The following is a 20129-nucleotide window of genomic DNA, read 5'->3' as shown; positions in this document are numbered from 1 at the left end:
GGTGTAGTAATGAATATTACTGGAGTTTTTTTCCCAACACCAAATCGTTATTTTTACACCTCGACACGTGTTTCGATCACCAAGTGATCATCTTCAAGAGGAATAGATAAAACTGTTTTATTTCTTATCTTCCTCTTGAAGATGATCACCAAGTGATCATCTTCAAGAAAATAAAACAGTTTTATCTTCCTCTTGAAGATGATCACTTGGTGATCGAAACACGTGTCGAGGTGTAAAAATAACGATTTGGTGTTGGGAAAAAACTCCAGTAATACTCAGTGTATTGTTTAAATAATTATTTCCTTGAGAGACTATAAGTTTTATAGCAAGAACCAATTGATTTGATTTTTTTTCAGATTCTTATTCCTACTTTACTCCAACCACAGAGTTATCCCATACCTAGATTGTGCTTCAAATAGAGCTGTTTCTATCAAATTCCGTCCATTACTTCCATCTTCCATCTCAATCGAATATTATATATAGGTACGATATTTGGTTATATAACGAAAAAACGTGTTTTAACCATAGTTTGACCCCATGCTTAGATATAGTTTATCCATTCTGCGTAATAACAGTAATAATGTTATCAAGCGTTTCGGATTATGTAAACATTGCACTTTAGTGATAGCGATTTTCCCTCTCCGCTCTTTCTCGGTAGGCTCGGTTTTCTCCATTCAAAATAATCAAAATCAGTTTGATTTGGTTGGCTTTGTGCAGCGGTCGCCCGTTGTTTGTTTTCGATCAATTTCCTCACATATCAAAGTCGAAATGTCAATAAAGGGTTGCACGAATCCAAAAAAAGTGTGTATCGTCGGCAGCGGCAATTGGTAACTAGATTTCGTAGAAATTTTCCTGTTTTTCATTCATAAACCGCCTTGTCTAGTTGTTCTAACCTTACTATTATTTTTAGTTGAATTAGATAACTTTAACCTTGGATATATACGCTGTAGTTTTGATAGTAATGAACTGATTCAGGAAATGCGAAATATCTAAGAATCGTGTTTTAGGGGATCTGCCATCGCAAAAATCGTGGGGAACAATGCCCTCCAACAAAAGCACCTTGATGACAGGGTCACCATGTATGTTTATGAGGAGATCATCAATGGGAAGAAACTCACAGAAATAATCAATGAAACTCATGAAAATGTTAAATACCTGCCAGGCCATAAACTACCAGCTAATGTAGTGAGTATAGTCCCATTATTTTTGAAAAGAAAAGAATCAGTACATAACTGGTTTTTGTAATTTCAACTGCCAGTGCTTTCTCAAGGTTGTACATTCATTAGGCAAGTTGTTCCTTATTTGAATTTTTGCTGAATTAACAAATACATCTCAAGAGAAAATGCAAAGGTCAAAGGCAGGCTTATAAATTATATAACTAGTCTAAATAAAGGATTATAAAATGCTTAGATGTGCTGTTATTGTGTTATTATTGCTGCAATATAAAGTTATGTTCTGTACATAATATATCAGTCAATTTCCTTATCAGTGAAATAGCTTTTACACTGATAACTATATACTCATTAAGTTAACATTAATTCCAGAACGTTTATCAGCTTAAGGAAAGTTTATGGTTGTTCAGTCTCAACATATGAAATTAATGCCTTATATTTTCCTAATGCATTGATGTATTGAAAATATCTCAACCCTACTGTTAAAGTATGATTTACAAAAATTGTACACAGAAAAAATCACTTTGCACTTTAATAAGCTTGTCTATACCTGAAAGCATAACTAGCATTTTTCCTCTTTATCATCAAGTGAGTAGAGAAAATTACTTGTTTGTCAAAATCACTTTGAAACTCTCTAAATTGGGGAAAATGTATTGGGTCAATTATTCTTGTGTGTCAGATATTCCCAGTGTCCCCACTATTCATTATGTGGCAAGTACTTATTTTTGCCAATTCAAATAGAACACATGTCTTTTCCTGGCTCAAAAATAGAAAATTTCTAGATAGTTGAATATTTGCTGCCAAAATTATAAACAGAAATTTTCAATAACATTGTTCAAGAATATTGCATATATAAATAACCTTTCAGCTGTAATCATTGCTGCTGTAAAACTGGTTTCACTTTCTAAATACTCCAATATAAAAATAATAGTTCAAGTCAGTAACTTTGTATAATTTTACATTTTAAATCTTTCTCAGTTGTTTGTCTGATTTCCTATGACCTTCACCTGTTCAAAAGATAAATACCTTTCTTCATTGAAATAATTCTATGTAATTGGAATGGTTTTCAAACATGATTGTTCAAAATACAACTTTTACCTTTGATTAGATAATTTCTTCACTGTCAAGTGGGAAATTATGGCATTGAAATCATTAAATGATTGTGATGACCTAATTCCTGTGAATAAAATCATAAGTACCAAAGAAATTGACAATAATATTCAATTTGTTTGTGAATGTTACAACCCAGACTGTAATTAAGATTTTTCATATTGAAATACTTTGTTATTTATTAAAAGGTAATAATGATTCCAACAAAAACACTTTCCATACGCCAAAACTGTAATATTATTCTCGATGCAAGAGATAATGCAACTGTGTTGAAGTAACACTTGTGAAGAAGAGACTGTAACAATTATGTTATTGTTGAAGAATGTTAGGGGAGGTGTGGGATTAGAGAAACAATTTTACTACAGTTGTGCTTATTGAAGTTCCACATGAATCCTAATTTTTAAAGATGTGTCAGCTCAAGTAAATATATTGTCTAATTGAGAAACTGTATAAAACCTCTAGGTTGCCATACCAGACGTAGTAGAAGCAGCAAAAGAGGCTGATGTTTTGATTTTCGTGGTACCCCATCAATTCATCAGGACGCTGTGTTCAACTCTCTTGGGTAAAATAAAACCAACTGCCATTGCTTTATCATTGATAAAAGTAAGTAGATAAATTTGTTTATTTTTCTGTTATGCTTTGATAAATCTGCCTTGTAACCAAGTAAAAATTACGGTTTTTATGATGAATTTGGTTACAAAATTTCCCTGAAAAATCAGTTGAAATGATTAAAAATTGTGTGATATTCGTTGGAAGCACCTCTTATTCAATTTATGAGCTATGAAATATACTGTGATTGCGTAACGTAAACTTGAGAATTCCACAAAAAATCTAAAAGCGTCATATCAGGTGATCTAGAAGTCCGTTTTAAAGGAAAACTTTTACCTATGGAAAGGTTTGGAATACTGTCACCTAGTCACTTTCGAATCAGTCTGTCGTAATGAAGAGGTATCTCATCTTAAACTTCAGTTGAAAACTCATTTGGGTTTGCCAATTATCCAAACTGATAGGCAGGCAAATATGGTTCCTTAGAATGACCTATAAGATCACCTGATATGACGCCTGTAGATGTTTTTGAGAAGATAATATGTGAAGTGTATGATACAGAGCTGCAGTATATTTCGTAACATGACTGATTTGATTTCAAATAGAGAATCAAAATACTTATCATTCAAGATGTCACAATACCCCATTTCATAAAAAGAAAGTTGGTAGCGCCCTTTTGGCGCTATTGTCTTTTTCTTATCAAGAAGTATCAAAAATGGTGCATTTTATTCTGATTATTCTCATATTGTTTACTTCTGCAGTCAATCCTTGGGCAATTCTCATAGACGTTGGTTAAGCCACTGAATGATGTTTTATGTTTATATTTAATTCGAAAAAAAAAACAATTTCATTAACGGTATTACAAATAACACTGAATTCTTTTAGGGTTTTGATCGTGCTGAAGGTGGTGGAATCGACCTTATTTCGCACATCATAACCCGCCACCTGAAAATTCCATGTTCCGTTTTGATGGGTGCCAATTTAGCAGGTGAAGTAGCGGACGAAAAGTTCTGCGAAACAACGATAGGTTGTAAAGACGTCACAGTCGGACCTCTGTTGAGAGACATCATTCAGACCAATTACTTCAGAGTTGTAGTGGTTGATGATGAGGATACGGTAGAAGTTTGCGGTGCTCTGAAGGTAGGAAAATTGGTCTTACTCACAGTACTTGTAATACTATAGAAGTTTTTTCCCTAGAACATTGTAGCTTGTGGTGCCGGCTTCGTAGATGGTCTCGGGCTCGGTGACAACACCAAGGCTGCTGTAATTCGTTTAGGTCTTATGGAGATGGTAAAGTTTGTCGATGTTTTCTATCCAGGCGGTAAACTCGCTACCTTCTTCGAGAGCTGTGGTGTTGCCGATCTCATAACCACTTGCTACGGTGGACGAAACCGCAAAGTTAGTGAGGCGTTCGTCAAAACAGGAAAGTCCATCAAGGAATTAGAAGATGAGATGCTGAATGGGCAAAAATTGCAGGGACCTTTCACAGCGGAAGAGGTTAATTATATGTTAAAGAACAAGGATATGGAAGACAGGTGAGTTTATTTAGAATGTTAGATGAATATTTTTCCAAAAACTGATCCACTGGAAAGACCAAAAGCATCTCCTCAGAGTTGATTTAAATTGATGAAAAGCACTGTCATACTTACATACATTAAAATCACTTTAAACTTATACAGATATATTGTTTAAAATCATTGAAATATGTATATATATATAAAACCAAAAGTTTGGACGAGAAAAAAATTGCATGGAAGTTATTATCTCATGAATCAATACTACAACACATTGTAAAAAAGACAGCTTCATCAGATGAGAACTCTTCGATACCATAGCAGTATTTTTGTAGAATGCATCTGCTAGAAACCAATCCATTAAAAGGTGTTACATATTTTATTGTATTGGAACATATTTTCTGTTCTCCTAGTGCGAACTCTAATTATGAAAAATATTTTTTCGTACTTGATTTGAATAATCTAAAACTCGCCTGAAGAGTTGAAAATAAAAGTGGAAAACAGAGTTGAATATTTTAAAAATTGAATTTTCATTTTTAACAAAACGTTTTTTTTTTTCTAGATTTCCTCTCTTCACTGCCATCCACAAAATCTGCACAGGCCAACTGAAACCCCTGGATTTCATCGATTGCATCAGGCAACACCCTGAGCACATGTAAGTGTGCCAATTTGTTTTTGTTTTTGAGTTTTTGACTTTGAATATTGGGTGACTAATAATCTCACTACCACTTCCAACAATTCCTTTCCTAGGGGTTTTAATTTGGGACGAATTTTTTTTAAATATACCATTGCAACTACTTTGGTAGGCCTTGAAATTATTACCAAATTGTTATAGTTGATATTTTTATTAAAAATGTGATCCCTAGTTCATACGCATTGTTGGAAATTTCATCGAATTACTTGGCATTTTCTAAATTTCGATTATTATTCAGTTACATTTGAAATTGAAATAATTTTTCATGCATTTTATAATTTTAATGCATCTACCTCAACAACAATCAAAATATTCAGTGGTGCCACATTTCAATATTTAATTAATTACTCTACAAAGTTTACTGAACTTCAGCATTTATTTAGTTACAATGTTAGAAATCTTAGAAAAGATTAAAAATTTTGTTTTTCCTATTTGGTTATATAAATCACATATACCTAACAGCTAGTTTTTTTCTTTGGAAAATAATAATAATAGTACGTAAGAAATAGTGATCTGCTTTGAATTAATGGTAATTCTTTTGGATTATTCTTTAGAAAATGAAATCAAACCATCCATAGATGAATATTTTTTTAAGTAATTTTTATGTAATAAAATTGCACTGAAAAAATGTGCAACTTGTACATCTACTTTTGAAATCACCTCTGTTTAACGTGATTGAACTTCAACTAAATTTGAAATGAAGTCGAAGGTCGTGAAATAAAATTTTGTATACACAAGTTCACGATAATTTTGTCTGTTGTTTGTTCGTTTGATATAATTAAACCTTGAGAGATAAGAAAAGATGATTTTTCTGAAATTAACTTTTCCTCAAAGTGACCCCTGGATGATCAATTAGGTTATACAATATAATATTGTCCAATATATTCGTCCAATATATACCCTAGATGCAACCCTACCCTAGATGCAAAATATCAACCCAAATTTTTTCATGTGGAACCATTGAAACTCAAATTCGATCATTTTTGCTCTCTTTCAATAATGAATTCAACGGATTGAAAGTCATGTAATATTGATAATAATTTTTATAGGTTCATAACTTTCAAATTATAGGAATACAAAGACCTATCTATTTTTTTTTGGGTTATGTCGATCAATCTGCTACCATTGATTAGCTGTCATTTACATTACAATCATTTAAAATATTCTAATGTTTTACTTCAGTATTAAATGTAATAGATTATTCTGTACTTGAAACCCTTTTGGCAATTTCCTTTAACATTTTGCATTCCTATTGTTTGGTGACCTCTATTTTCTGAATATAAAGTTGTTTTATCTCGTAGCTTTTCTTTTGATTTTGAGACCTAGTGGTTTCATATTCAGACAAGAGAAGTCGCCACCAGACAACAGAAAAATGAAATGTCTCAGATGAACTAAGATAAGATTTTCCGTTTATGGAATGATCTATGGCTAACGGCATTTTTCAGTAAATATCAAATGAAGTTAATGGAAGTTGGGTAGTACATTATATTACCATAAAAATTGTCATTAGTAATAATAATCTTCATTTTTCTCAAGAAACACTTACAACTTATGTTAGGGAAATGCAATCTAACTGAAGTAAATTAATCAAGTAAAGAAACTTATATAACAAAAATAAATTATCAATAAATAGTTGAATTAGAAATAGGAAATGTAGAAATAAAAACTATGAAATTTGAAAATTATAAACCTGGTTAATTCGAAATTGTTGTTGTGAAATGTTCTATTGAATTAGAGTAAAATTTGTCGAATTTGTGTTTGTGAGGTTCCACATGAAAAAATCTAGGTCGGCACCATTGAGAAATTTTCCTATTATTAAACAATTTTGTTACTACAATATTATTCAGTATTAAATAATTAAATTGGAACAAGTACAACCTTCATTCATTATTGAGATAATTGATTATTTTGTGACCTGCTCAATCTCTCAAGGGTAATACCAGTCAATTGTGAAGTACTCCAATTGTTTATTGTTTGCCATGGATGCTTTGTATCTGTTTCTTTCTTTTTATTGTTCATTGGCACAAATAAAAATTATTTTTGTTATTAATGTTGTTAATTATACTGTACCGTTATAACAATATATATATATATATATATATATATATATATATATATATATATATATATATATATATATATATATTAAACCATGCTATATGCAATAATGTCGATATTTTTTTTGTTAAGTTTCATTTTATTATTGGATTTCGTTATTGTAAATAACTAGTTGTGTATACAATAAAACACCTCTGTTTATGAAAAAAATAACATTTTGGTTCTTTTCCAGATACATTCCCAAACATATAACTTTCCAGTAAATCTTTACCCGCTCCTTAATCCTGAATCGTCTTTGATAAATTCGAAGAAATTAGGTAATATTTCATATTTCTCTCAAAGGACTATCATTAGAGATAAGGAGGTGATGAAGTCAGCTGAGCAATTCCAGTCGAATGTTTTTGGTTATTTGTTTAATTCAGATAACAACTATCAGATAAATCGGAGGATTAATGCCAAAATTCATATATTGCGACATAAATTATAAATTTGAGTTGATTACTAGCTTACAGGATTAAGTTGGACTATATTGGTTTCATGTTTACCAAACTACTGTTGTTTTCCGTACTAGAAGCATCTAAAACTATTTTATTTCTCGTGGGTATTTACTGGCCAAATTGCTTTCAGAAGTTGACCCTGAATGTCTTTTCTTATAACTGAAGACGAATCTACCACAAAAATTATTTCCGAACATGAAGACTACAACACTCTTCTAGATATGCTGCTTTTCACCAACCTAATTGGCTTCATAAGGAGGTGAAATATAGTCATTATTGGCAGAGTATCTGGTTTCTTATAAAATAACATAGGTATAAATAAAAAAATATTCAACTCAGATTATTATTCGATGATGAAAAATAATTTTAAAATACCCTCATAACAAAACAGAAAATGTGAGGAACTTCTAAAGAAAGGAAGAAAGAAAACAACTACAATAAATCCTTTTCATAAAGATATGTAGAGCATATATAAATGTAAGTGTAAGACTAGCCCCAGGCTGAACTTTTTCCCAAGAGCCTCTGGGATCGACAGAAGATTTAATCCAAGAATATCGACTAGAAACGAGGCTCCCAAAGTCAAACTGTTGTCTTGAAATTAGATGTCTCCAATTTCAACTAGTTGTCTTGCAGTGAAAGCGGCAGAGAAAGACAGCAGACAAATCTCGTTCGGCTATTGATGTTGAAGTTTGTTTTTGCTGCGAATTACCTTTGGGAACCACATTTATCATCGATATTTGTGGTGTGAATCTTGTATCGATCCATGGAAAGCGTTTTCGTAAGGGGATATGTCATCATCTTTATGTAATCATATTATTATATATCCTCGAAGGATAATAAACCATAATCTTCATGACTCTTGTATTTGATGTGGCATAATTATTTCTTTTCTAATTTATTAGAACTTAAATAATATTCCCCATCATCTAATTATGTGGCAGGCTGAATTTATTGGGTATCAAAAAAGGTTACTGCTTTATTGCTTTTAATAAATCCCCGCTTCAAAATTTCATCTCAAAAAATACATTGAATCTCAATCTGTGAATCTCAACTGGTGAAAAGTCTTACTTTGACTAAATTCAAAAAATAAAATAAGGCAACACCTCCTCAAATACTGTATCTATTCCCTTGAAGAATTTCAACATGCCAATTTCGAAGAATTATCTTACTTTCTTGTGCTTTTTTTTTCATTTCATTCATCTCCCGTTTCCTTACTTATTCTTAATTTCAAACTGTTGAAGTTTCGATTGTCTGTGTACTGTCATCTTTCATAACTTTCATAGAATGCATTATTCATCCTTTCGTTTCATTACTCTGCTATCAATGTAATGGCGTAACATGATGTAGTGAAATAAATAAAGTATTTGTATTTGTGTTGCTATTCCCAATATGTTGATATCGCATCAACATGACTGTTACATCTATTTTATTAAGATATATCAGTTGAAACCAGAACCCATATTCAAAGAAATTGCGCTGCTTAGACCAGCCTTAGGCCTCAATAGTGGTGCTACGCTGGACTATGAATGCATTATTGGTTATGATATAAATATGTTGTCTGTATGTATACCCATGATTCGTCGCCAGTTATAACCTATTTAAGCAAATCTGGATCGCCGTTGACGTCATTCAACAATCCCTGAGCGCCCAACTAGCAAAATTTCATGGTGCTGCAACAGTTTTATTTTGTTGGTATTTTATAATTATTACTTCCAAAATGCTAAGTGATTATATTAGACGAGCGGTGAACATAATACAGTTATAAGCAATAGAAGTGTTTTATAAATTTGTCATAGAAACGTTTATTATAAAATGAAATTAAAAATCCGTTATAAAATAGTCACGAAATTATCACAGAAACGTTTTTACAATCGATTTTTATACATATTCTCCTAGGAAAGTAAATTGATTTGTACCAGTTTTATAGCACTTTTCTGTGAGGTTTTTATGTTCTTTATAAAACTATTTCAAAATTATTTTATAACTGCTTCCTGTAGCTTTAATGAAACAATTTTATTGGAATGCTTTCAAACACAATTTTGTTTTCATTACCATATTGTCACTTTAATGATAATTTCCCAACTATTTCATAGTATGGTATATTTATTACAATTTCAAAACAATAAAATAACTTATAAAATCAAATTGCTTTCGCTAATATATATTTGCTGTCGCCAATAATAAACTGCAGCATTTAAGAAGAACCAGCTAACATTTATTTTGGAGGTCGTGTAATGAAGTATAATTTGCCAGTTTTATTTGAGTAGCGTCCTAATAACTGTATACCTAAAAACGTCGGGTAATATTGGTCATTGGAAAAAAAAATTAAGAAAAGATTTTCGTTTTAGACTAAGACCCACGTAACCTAATGCTTCAATTTTGTTCTTGCTAAAAACAGGAAAAGGTTATTGATGATTAGAATCCGTTGATTCAAGTGGAGCACTATGTTTATGTACACTCAAATCACTAGCATTCGAAATTCAGCCTTTATAATCGATGAAAGAAGCTTCTCAGCCAAAACATTCCGACAGATAATTTGTATACAAACAATACGTGAGAAATCCTATCTTCATTTTTATAGGAATATATAGATTCAAAAGTAGTCTGACTCTGCCGCAATACCATACCAGTTTTATTTGGGGTAACATATAAGTTAAAATACGTTAAAAACTCTTGCTATTGATACCAAATTATTTTATAGAACGACGCCATTTTAAAATGATAGCAATTCGGAATACTGACATTAGATATGTTGAAAATATGAAATACTGCAAATATTTACAGATGAAAAGTACATAGATATTATAAGATTTTATTATTTAGAACAGAGTTGAATTTTAATTTTTACCCATTACCTACCTATTACTTATTTAGGAAACAGTTCAGATTACAGTAGATTATTATTTGATGACTGATGAATATTATTGAAATATCAGGCGAGAATCTGATGTCAGTAATATAAAACTACATACCCAGATTTAAATGTGAAGAAGTGCCAATATTTGAACTAATTAGAGAAGTAATAATTTTTGGTGTTCCTCATTTATTTTTGAAACAAGAGCTGTTTTCTACTTTTGGTGTTTTATCAGGGTCCTTTCAATCTCCCACTGTTTTACCGTGCAGACAATCCAATTTGATGATTCTTCTATATTAGAATTCAACGTTAACTATTACTTTATATATATATTTTAATGAGTTTTCAACTAAGTCAATTTTGTTTTAGGGATTCTAAATTAGACCGATTCAATTTGAGTACATCTAGTCACCGCAGAAATAGCAAACTTTAATAACAGCCATTCGCCCCATCGACTAATGCTTATTCATATTTTCATTTACACTGTCATTGGTTTATTTTGGTGTGCATAAAGAAGTATTGATATTGCATGCAAATTCTGTGATTTTATTTTATAAATTATGTTTTGGTGTGAAATAAACTAATAGTAACAGTTACTTTTGACTCATTTACTGTTTCTTATTATTGTGGGTGCCATAATATTCCTCATGAACAAAAGTCATTTTTGTGGAGAAAAATCAGTTTTTATCGACCTTCTTTGAGTATTCTTACCTTCCGAACTATGAAAATTGTAATGGATTACTTTATATACGTGTAGAAAGGACAAACTTTTTAGTTTACTCCGTAAACCGAAAGTATTTTCCACAAAGAAAAAATGTTCTATTCATCAGTAACTTGTCATTCGTCTATCAATTTTAATATTTTTTTTTATCGTAGAATGTAAAAATACCCAAAGAAGGTCGATAAAAAAAGATCCAAAAATTCCAAGCCGAATTTTGCATTAAAACAATTGACAGAAATTCTTGGACATGGCGACATTAACGTGAATTTATTCCGTTAAAATTTTTTATATTCTGAAAAAATAAGTTTTAATGTAAATCAAATAAAAAAGGCGCTTTGTTCTTATATGATTTTTCAAAAGATTGAAAATAGAAAATGGGGTGAAAAAGAAAGGATGCAGAAAGGTGAGTTATAATTTTTTATTTTTATAAAATAAAAAATTGTAAAATAGGACAGAAATCTTATGAAAGCTTCTAAAAATGATATTTCAACTTGTTTAACAGTACTTTTCCTACGAATCAGAAGGAGATTACTTTTTCCACACTCATGTTTTGCTAAACAAGATAGCATCATCAGGAGATGACTAAAACTGATTCATTTATGATTATCTAATAGTGTTTAGGAAAACCACAAGCACTAAAAAATACTTTATTTCTGGTGTGTGGAAACACTTTCTTCATTAGATTCATTTCACACTAGAAGTTCCAATCCTATCCATCGAAATATCAACAAAAGTGAAAGTAATTTCAGAATTGGATTTTTTTTAAATTTTAAAATAAAATCTTCAGTAAAAATGTACACTACCCTTTTCTTTTTAGTGACAAAATTAGGTTTGGGCCAATGTTTCACATGTTTTACTTTTAAACTTTTTGATTTTTGGGAAATTGAAATGAACAAAAATTTTGGCAACACAACATTTACAGTTGCTTTAGTTATCTTTGTGTTTCAGGGTGAAACAAAGTATCAGCTAAAATTCCAAGTGGTTTTGACAAGAAGCTACTTTGAAAAACTTCGGAGTTAATCCATACATACAAGTTTGTATTAATCTTTCTTGAACTTTATAGGTAAACTATATGCCGAAGAATGTTAAAATTGAACTGTCACTGTGCTTCTTTCGAAGATATAGTTCAAAAGAATAGTAAATCTCTTGTTTTAGAGATATTGTTGATTAGTTGTAAGTAATGAGGGCAAATAAATAACTGTTTATTCAATGTTTACTTCATGAAAAATATTGAGACTGTCCTTTTCTGTTGTGTTGAAAAAATATCCACATAATGTATTTCTCAGTGCCAGCACGTTATTGATTTCACAAAGATAAATAACAAATTCAGTCTTCATTTATACAATTATTTATGAGCAAATTTATAGACTCATTTGAATGGGAGTATCAAATCTGATGAGTGCATTATAATAAAGGCATTCCTCAAGGGTCACTTTCAGTCCTTACCTTATATGTTAAAATGTGTTAATGTTAGCCAGGTACCGCCCTCTTACGAATGACAACCCTTAGAAGTCGAAACTAGAGCTAACCGAAGATTAACAATGCCTTTCTTCTGTACGTGTGATCTCTAGCACATGTCGGAAAACCCATAGTTGGAATTCTTGATGTAAATTGAAAAGTAATACTGAATTTCAAATGCTGGGAGTAGAATTTGGGTTACAATTGGACCTCAGACTGGTTTGCATATTGATGTGCCTGTGCCTGATGTGCCTTTCGAAATATATTTGGTTGGTGTTGATATCTGGTTGGTGATTATTTCATTGATAGATGCGTTACCTATGTCGAGATTATTTATTTATTGTACAAACTCTATGCACAGATCATGAGACAAGTGCAGATATATAATATCTACCTAATAGAGGTACGTAATATTATGGAATCATCTGAAGTGTTTAATGTTTTATTTGTTATGTATGTATATAAGATTTCAATGATGAAACACAATCAAAAGTGATACCGAGATCTTTTATATTTTGAGTTCTAAAAAGTACTATATTATCCAACTCACATTAAATAACAATTTTTACTAGTTCGGACTTTCATTGTCTACTATATAAAATGATTTGAAATCCCTGAAACAACTAAAAGGTTTGGTGAAGAGGACCGACACTAAGTGGAAAACATCTGTATACCGAAAACCCACTCATACGGGACAGTATCTGAACCACGAATCCAACCACCATCAATCGACAAAAAGAGGAATCATCAAGACTCTATTAGACCGTGCTTTTGAGCTCTGTAATACGAAGGAAGGTCTCAAGAAGGAACTAGACATCATCAAAAATGATCTTCAACGGAATGGCTACTCCAAAGCGATGGGTGAAAAGACTTTGGCTAGAAGACAGCAGGAGCCTCGCAAGGAAGAGAAGCCGTCACAACCAGTGCTTGCACTTCGCTACATCAGAGGATTATCGGAGAGAATAAGAAGAATTGGTTCCAAGTACAACATCAGAACCTGCTTCAGATCCGGTAACAGTATCCGTAGCAGCCTCACGAAAACCAGGCCACCAAACGCGGACTGCGATTCCAAGAATTTCATTTACTGGATACCCTGTGAGTGCGGAAAATCCTTTATCGGTAAAACTAAGAGGCCATTGAATGTTCGCATTGCCGAGCACAAGAAACACACACAGCGAGGAGAAACCAGCAAATCAGGAATAGCAGAGCATGTTTGGACCCATCAACACAATATCGAGTGGTCCCAAGCTGAGATCTTGCACAGAGAGGAACATTGGTTTAGGAGAAAATTCAAGGAAGCCGCATACATGTTGTCCAACAACGTATTCAGCCAAGCCAGCGTAGAAATACGCAACATATGGAAACCCATCATCAAGCGAAAAATGGCCAACTCCCGCCAAAACGGTCATTTCCCACGGAACCAGTGAAGCGGAAAATGGAAAGCGGGGATAAGTGAAAGTACTCGAACGACCTATAAATAGTCATCTCTCGGAGGAATCATTTCAGTCATCACCCGAAGACGATTGTAGATACTAACAATCGAAACGTCGTGAACTAACGTGACTTGGAATCTTTCCACTTTTTTATTTTTATTTTCTTTTTTCATTTCTTTATTTTTATTTATTCAATTGTTCTATTTTTACTTGTATTTTATTTCACTATTATTTCATTTCAGGTTTATTTTGGTTAATATAATGGTTATTTTCAGCTACTCATTTTCAATTCTTCTTTTTTAGTTGTTTCAGGGATTTCAAATCATTTTATATAGTAGACAATGGAAGTCCGAACTAGTGAAATTCATCATGAAACATTGTCAATCACTTTCAAACAAATAATTTATTTTTTTATCATTCTATAATCAGTTTTGAACTTGTATACTTGCATCACACTATTATGGCGGATTTCCACCGAACAGACAAAAACACAACAAAACAGAAACTGTCGATTTCGACATAAAAAACTTGGGTTGTCAAACCCAAACGAACTCGCTTGTGACTAGAATCGTTTTCAAAAACAAAAAACTTGTTTTAACTTCAAAAACAAACTCGACTTCCACCAAACAGACAAAAAACTAGTCTGTTTTCTTGGGTTTTTGCCTGTTTTCTTGTGAACTGTTTTCTATCGTTTCCACTATAAAAACAGCAATTAAATTGCTGCATTTTTCAACTGTTCATTGCCTTTTTCCTAATGTTCTACAAAAGAAAATTAAATCTCATCCTTGCTTGAAATGAACAAAAAATCAATAAAAATATCCTGCCTAGTGCCGATAATCGAAATTGATGCCCACCACAGATTTAACACTTTATATAAATTAATAGTGTCACCTACAGTTTCCACATAGCGAATTCATTTTATAAAAACACCGACAAAACACCGAAACATTTTGATTTTTCCGCCTACTGACGCGACGGGACATTTCATTATTGACAAAAACAGCCTGCGACACAGAATGTTTCTTATTTTGACAACTCAAGTTTTTGTTTTGTCAAAATCGACACAGTTGCTGTTTTGTTGTGGTTTTGCCCGTTTGATGGAAATACACCATAATGAAGATGATATACCTACATTTGTGATTGTAATAGTTTTGAATGTGCCGCAATTTCACAATTTTATGGCAAAACAAAGTAATTGATTCACTGAATACTCTGATGAAAATATGATTTTTCTCATAAATAATTGAAAATATACCAAATTGTTGACACACCAAGATTGACCTCCAAAAAATGTTTCATACACATATGAGGTGTTCCTGAATGTCATGTAAATATTTGAGGAGATAATTTTTGGGATGATTCTGAGGAGAAAACTTATAAATCCAAATCCTGAAAGGCTTCTTTTATAACAGGTCATTGAAAATGTACTATTTCTGAAATTTCATTTTTAGCTCTTTATATTTTTAAAGCTATCAAGTTGTAAATTTGCACACAACTTTCTGTTTTCAATTTCCGTGAAGTGAATATGAAAAATAATTGAGTTTCCCATAGGCAGTTACTTTTTTTCCGGCCTCAACCATTTATTCAACACTCCCGAATTTTCATTATGACGACAATGGCTAGTTTTTCTAAAAATAATAATTGTTTTTTGTGTTCAAACATTATTGTCTCTTGCTTAGTTTCGATATCTTCCACTATTCGAGAGATATTTCAGGTAATAACTCAAATGTAGTAGTAGTAGTAGTTTTTTAACCATTTTATGTATATTTATACATTTACGGCAGGTCACGAATAGAAAATACATACAAGTTGCTGGCAATATAAAAAAGTGGTATATACAAGTGAAATTAACATCTAGAACCAATTTTACTGCTTTCATCATTGGCCTAGAGTTCTGGGTAGGCAATGTTAATAACTCCCCGAGCTACCTATATAGTCTCATGACCGACTATTCAGTCTACCAACCATTTAACGTTTCAGAATCATCTCAACTGCAACTAGATAAAGTCTCTCGAGAAAAATATCTTGTCAAGGTAGGGATCAAACTTACAACTTTTCAATCATGAGTTAAGAGCACTACCACCTCTAAATTCAAATTTAATTTTGTTAATTACAATAATGATGTGGTAGTGCAGGTTTTTCTGCAGCTGAAAAAGCAAATGCGCCAATAGAATCAATGAAGTCGCCCCGGAGCACCAATTAATTTTTGTTGTTTCATAATTTGTATTAATTTCTTCTTTAATATATACTAATAATGATCATTGATCTCTTGAGATTGATATAATCATTATAACCTTTTCGTTTCTTGATGTTTGTATAATAATTACAGTTGAGTAAAGGTGCTTTACTCTTGAGCAAAATTCGTATTCTTTTATAAAACTCGTATACACTGAAGTAATTTGATAACCGATGGTTGCTTTTCAAGTTTAAGCCTTTGCAGAACTTTTACTGAAGAATAACTTATTTGCTAAAATTAATAATAGAGTTTTCCGTATGGTTCCAACTTACAGTGACATATATATGTTTCACTCAAAGAATTGCCGATCCTATCAAAACTCATGTCAAGACTAGCTTCACATACAAATCATCCTTGGATAAACAAATTTGTTCAATTGAATCAGGTTTGTCCATAATTGAAAACATAACTAAATTCTTGAATTCAATACACTTCAAACAGGAACACAAATGAAATAAAACATGAAATCACAGTTACATATTTATTGAAGCGCTTACATGGAACACCTTCAGGGCAAAAATGATTTATTCCTAAATTACATAAAAAATGAAAATGTCAATACATCTATTTTGAACTACGCATGCATAAATATTTTTCTTCAATCAAGTTCACAGTTAAGTACATATTGAGGGACCCTTCTAGGGGTTAGCAAGAATGAGAACAATAAACAGTTGGCAATCACACCTCTTAATTTTCTTCCTTGGACTGAGAGGCCGAATCGAGGATTATTTCGAATGAAAATGGCTGGAATCCGTAGCCAGCACCCATGTAGAACTTGCTCTGGAATTCCACCCTGTAAAAAAATTAAGTTTATTTCAAGGTTCCCAAAAAACTACGCCACTATACAAGATGCAGTGTTTTCCTGTTTCTGTTTTTTGGACTGCTTGGATGTAATTTCTGAAATATCGTGTTTTAATTATGAATGAAATGATTTATAATGAATTGTAAACTGTTATATATTTCATTTATAATTATCAATCTAAAAATTCAATGACTTCCAGACAGAACATATGTTGGTATAGGAAAGTTAACAAACATGTTCATTGAAAATTAATAACTACAGTTGGGTCTGCGATAAAACACATACTTTCATATAGCATCTTTTTCTTCTACAAGTAAAAAATAAAAACGAAGCAGTCAACTTTTGCTTTTAATCAAAGAGAGCTTTGTTTTTCGATAAGTTGCACTCGGTACATCGATGAGAGATATCTATACAAATGTAAGTCGTCGGTAATCTCGTAGATTTTCAAATGAACTGATGACATATTACTATCATTTGACAGTTTATATTCTTACCATGTTGCTCATTGAAAAGTTTTTGCCGTTTCAATTCACATATACTATACAAATAGTTGTTTTTGCAACTAAAAAGTTGCAGGTAAATTTTATATTATCATGATTATGAATTTTAATCTCAAATTGGTAATGGCTCTGTCTGGAATATTGAAATTGACAGATATTGAACATAAAAAATGAATCATAAAACATGTTTTCACAAAATAATTGATGAAAGTGTTATTTACATCCACTGTATATGCACTTTCAAAATTTGATTCTTGTTATTAAGGCCTAAAATATTTATGACTTACAACTTACTGGACTAATTTATATTTACTTCAACATTAGTTCAATATTGTTCATAAATATAAAATTGGGGCCAAAACCAAACTTTGTGAAACTGCATCATCACTTTTACAATTATGATTATTACCACATATTGTTTTCGAGTTTGAAAACTGATTCTTGATGAGATGTTCACGTGACTTTTTTATCATGTCTTACCAGTGTAAACGCAAAGTATGCAAAAAGGCCGACAGTCCCTCCATGAGAACCAGAATGGAGACTGTGAGTACAGACCAAACAGCAAAAATGATGTATATGGCTATACCTCCTAACCAGTCGTCAACTTTTAAACCTTTGTTCATCACCATCATCCATAAAACCTCAGACAATTCTGAAAAGGACAGAAATTAAAATGAACTCATTTATATATAAAATACGGAAAATACCGGTTCACGGACCCCACAAAAACTTCTCTCAACTCACTGATACTACCCAAATATACACAATTCTCTCTATTATAGAAATAATTTTGAATAGACTAAACTCAAAAACTGAATATACAACAGATAACAGATGAAAACATGGATTGGGAAACAATAAAACGCATTTAATATATGTGATAGAACTGGCCGATACTTGATGAAAGTCCATAATTTATTCAAGTAACAGTGTAACACAATGAAGTGTTGAATTTCATTAGTTCGGACTTCGATTGTCTGATATTATATAAAATAATTTGAAATCCCTGAAAGAATTATTGAAAACGAGAATAGCTGAAGATAACAATTATATTAAGCAAAAAAAAACAAACCTGAAATGAAATAACAGTGAAATAAAATACGAGTAAAAATAGAACAATTGAACAAAAAATTAAAAATGAAAAGTTGAGATTCCAAGTCAAGTTATTTCACGACGTTTCGATTGTTAGTATCCACAATCGTCTTCGGGTGATGACTGGAGTAATTCCTTCGAGAGATGACTATTTATGGGTCATTTGAGTACTTTCACTTATTTCTGCTTTCCTTTTTCCGCTTCACCGGTTTAGTGGGGGATGACCGTTTGGCGGGAGTTGGGTTATTTTTCGCTTGATTATGAGTTTCCAAATGTTGCGTACCTATACGCTAGCTTGGCTGAATATATTGTTGGACAACATGGATGCGGCTTCTTTGAATTTCCTCCTAAACCAATGTTCCTCCCTATGTATCATCTCACCTTGGGACTACTCGATGTTATGTTGATGGCTCTGCTATTCCTGATTTGCTGGTTTCTCCTCGCTGTGTGTGTTTCTTGTGCTCGGCAATGCAAACATTCAATGACCTCTTGATTTACCGATAAAGGATTTTCCGCACTGACAGGGTATCCAGTAAATGAAATTTTTGGAATCGCAGTCCGCGTTTGGTGCCCTGGTTTTCGAGAGGCTGCTACGGATAGTGTTTCCGGATCTGAAGCAGGTTCTGATGTTGTACTTGGAACCAATTCTTCATATCCTTTCCGATAATCCTCTGATGCAGAAAGTGCAAGCACTGGTTGTGACAGCTTCTCTTCCTTGCGAGGCTCCTGCTGTCTTTTAGCCAAAGTCTGTTCCACCATCTCTTTTGAAGTAGTCATTACATTTAAGATCATTTTTGATGATATCTAGTTCCTTCTCGAGACCATCTTTCGTATTACAGAGCTTGAAAGCACGGTCTGATAGTCTTGATGATTCCTCTTTTATTCAATTGATGGTGGTAGGATTCGTGGTTCAGATACTGTCCCGTGAGAGTGGGTTTTCGGTATACAGATGTTTCCCACTTAGTGTCGGTCCTCTTCACCAATAAGTCTAAGAATGGCTATTCAATGTCGACTTCCTTTTCCATTGTGAAAGTGATGGAAGGTCTTACGCTGTTGATGTGTTTCAGGAAGGCGTAAGACCTTCCATCACTTGGCTTGGAATCTCTAAACATTTAATTTTTTGTTCAATTGTTCTATTTTTACTTGTATTTTATTTCACTATTATTTCATTTCAGTTTTTTTTTGCTCAATATAATTGTTATTTTCAGCTATTCTCTTTTTTAATTCTTCTTTTTTATTAGTTCTTTCAGGGATTCCAAATCATTTTATATAATATCAGACAATGGAAGTCCAATGGAACTAATGAAATTCATCATGAAACATTATCAATCACCTTCAAACACAATGAAGAGTTACTTGAATAACAAATTTGATATATATGTTTTCGTTTCTGATAAATACATGTTCAAAATTCAACATTAGTTGAATCCAAAGATGAATTT

At 32.1% G+C, this 20129-nt stretch overlaps 2 protein-coding genes across 10 annotated transcripts in view; one reads left to right on the top strand and one right to left on the bottom strand.

Annotated features, from left to right (window-relative positions):
- The first annotated feature begins 613 nt into the window (after positions 1-613).
- On the top strand, positions 614-12376 carry Gpdh1 (Glycerol-3-phosphate dehydrogenase 1). 4 transcript variants are annotated; one of them, XR_012467403.1, is made up of 8 exons: positions 615-827; positions 1008-1185; positions 2745-2885; positions 3714-3968; positions 4026-4363; positions 4905-4997; positions 7327-7411; positions 10815-11041. XR_012467403.1 is itself a non-coding variant. In XM_074183152.1 (7 exons), the coding sequence occupies exons 1-7, from the start codon at positions 769-771 to the stop codon at positions 10876-10878; spliced, it is 1128 nt and encodes a 375-aa protein (XP_074039253.1). In that variant the 5' UTR covers positions 614-768; the 3' UTR covers positions 10879-11041. The 4 variants fall into 4 exon arrangements, 3 of the variants coding, with proteins under 3 accessions (XP_074039253.1, XP_023016980.1, XP_074039254.1); XM_074183152.1 differs by lacking the exon at positions 7327-7411 and having other exon boundaries at positions 614-827; XM_023161212.2 differs by lacking the exons at positions 7327-7411; positions 10815-11041 and adding an exon at positions 12115-12376 and having other exon boundaries at positions 617-827.
- Positions 12377-16760: 4384 nt separating this feature from the next.
- Positions 16761-20129, bottom strand: part of Vha100-1 (V-type ATPase subunit a family protein Vha100-1) — a 110009-nt gene continuing 106640 nt past the window's right edge. For all 6 annotated transcript variants that reach the window (XM_074183148.1, XM_074183146.1, XM_074183150.1 and 3 more), the window contains 2 exons: positions 18076-18247; positions 16761-17086 (listed from right to left, as the gene is read on the bottom strand). In XM_074183148.1, coding sequence (XP_074039249.1) covers positions 16981-17086; positions 18076-18247 — 278 coding nt within the window. In that variant the 3' untranslated portion in view covers positions 16761-16980. The remainder of the gene's footprint in view (positions 17087-18075; positions 18248-20129) is intronic.

The sequence above is a fragment of the Leptinotarsa decemlineata genome, unplaced genomic scaffold, assembly GCF_025532065.1.
Source record: "Leptinotarsa decemlineata unplaced genomic scaffold, Ldec_3_MD MMD2_tig00026330_RagTag_RagTag, whole genome shotgun sequence".
In the NCBI taxonomy this organism is placed as follows: Eukaryota; Metazoa; Arthropoda; class Insecta; order Coleoptera; family Chrysomelidae; genus Leptinotarsa; species Leptinotarsa decemlineata.
The sequence above is the reverse complement of the archived record's forward strand: the minus strand, read 5'-3'. Positions and strand labels throughout refer to the sequence as shown.

Bases quoted from the DNA above. Each gene is read 5' to 3' on its own strand.
- Gpdh1 (XM_074183152.1), top strand. From the start codon at position 769: ATGTCAATAAAGGGTTGCACGAATCCAAAAAAAGTGTGTATCGTCGGC. The intron at 3,969-4,025 runs GTAGGAAAATTG...TTTTTTCCCTAG, and splicing joins AAGTTTGCGGTGCTCTGAAG to AACATTGTAGCTTGTGGTGC. The intron at 4,364-4,904 runs GTGAGTTTATTT...TTTTTTTTCTAG, and splicing joins AACAAGGATATGGAAGACAG to ATTTCCTCTCTTCACTGCCA.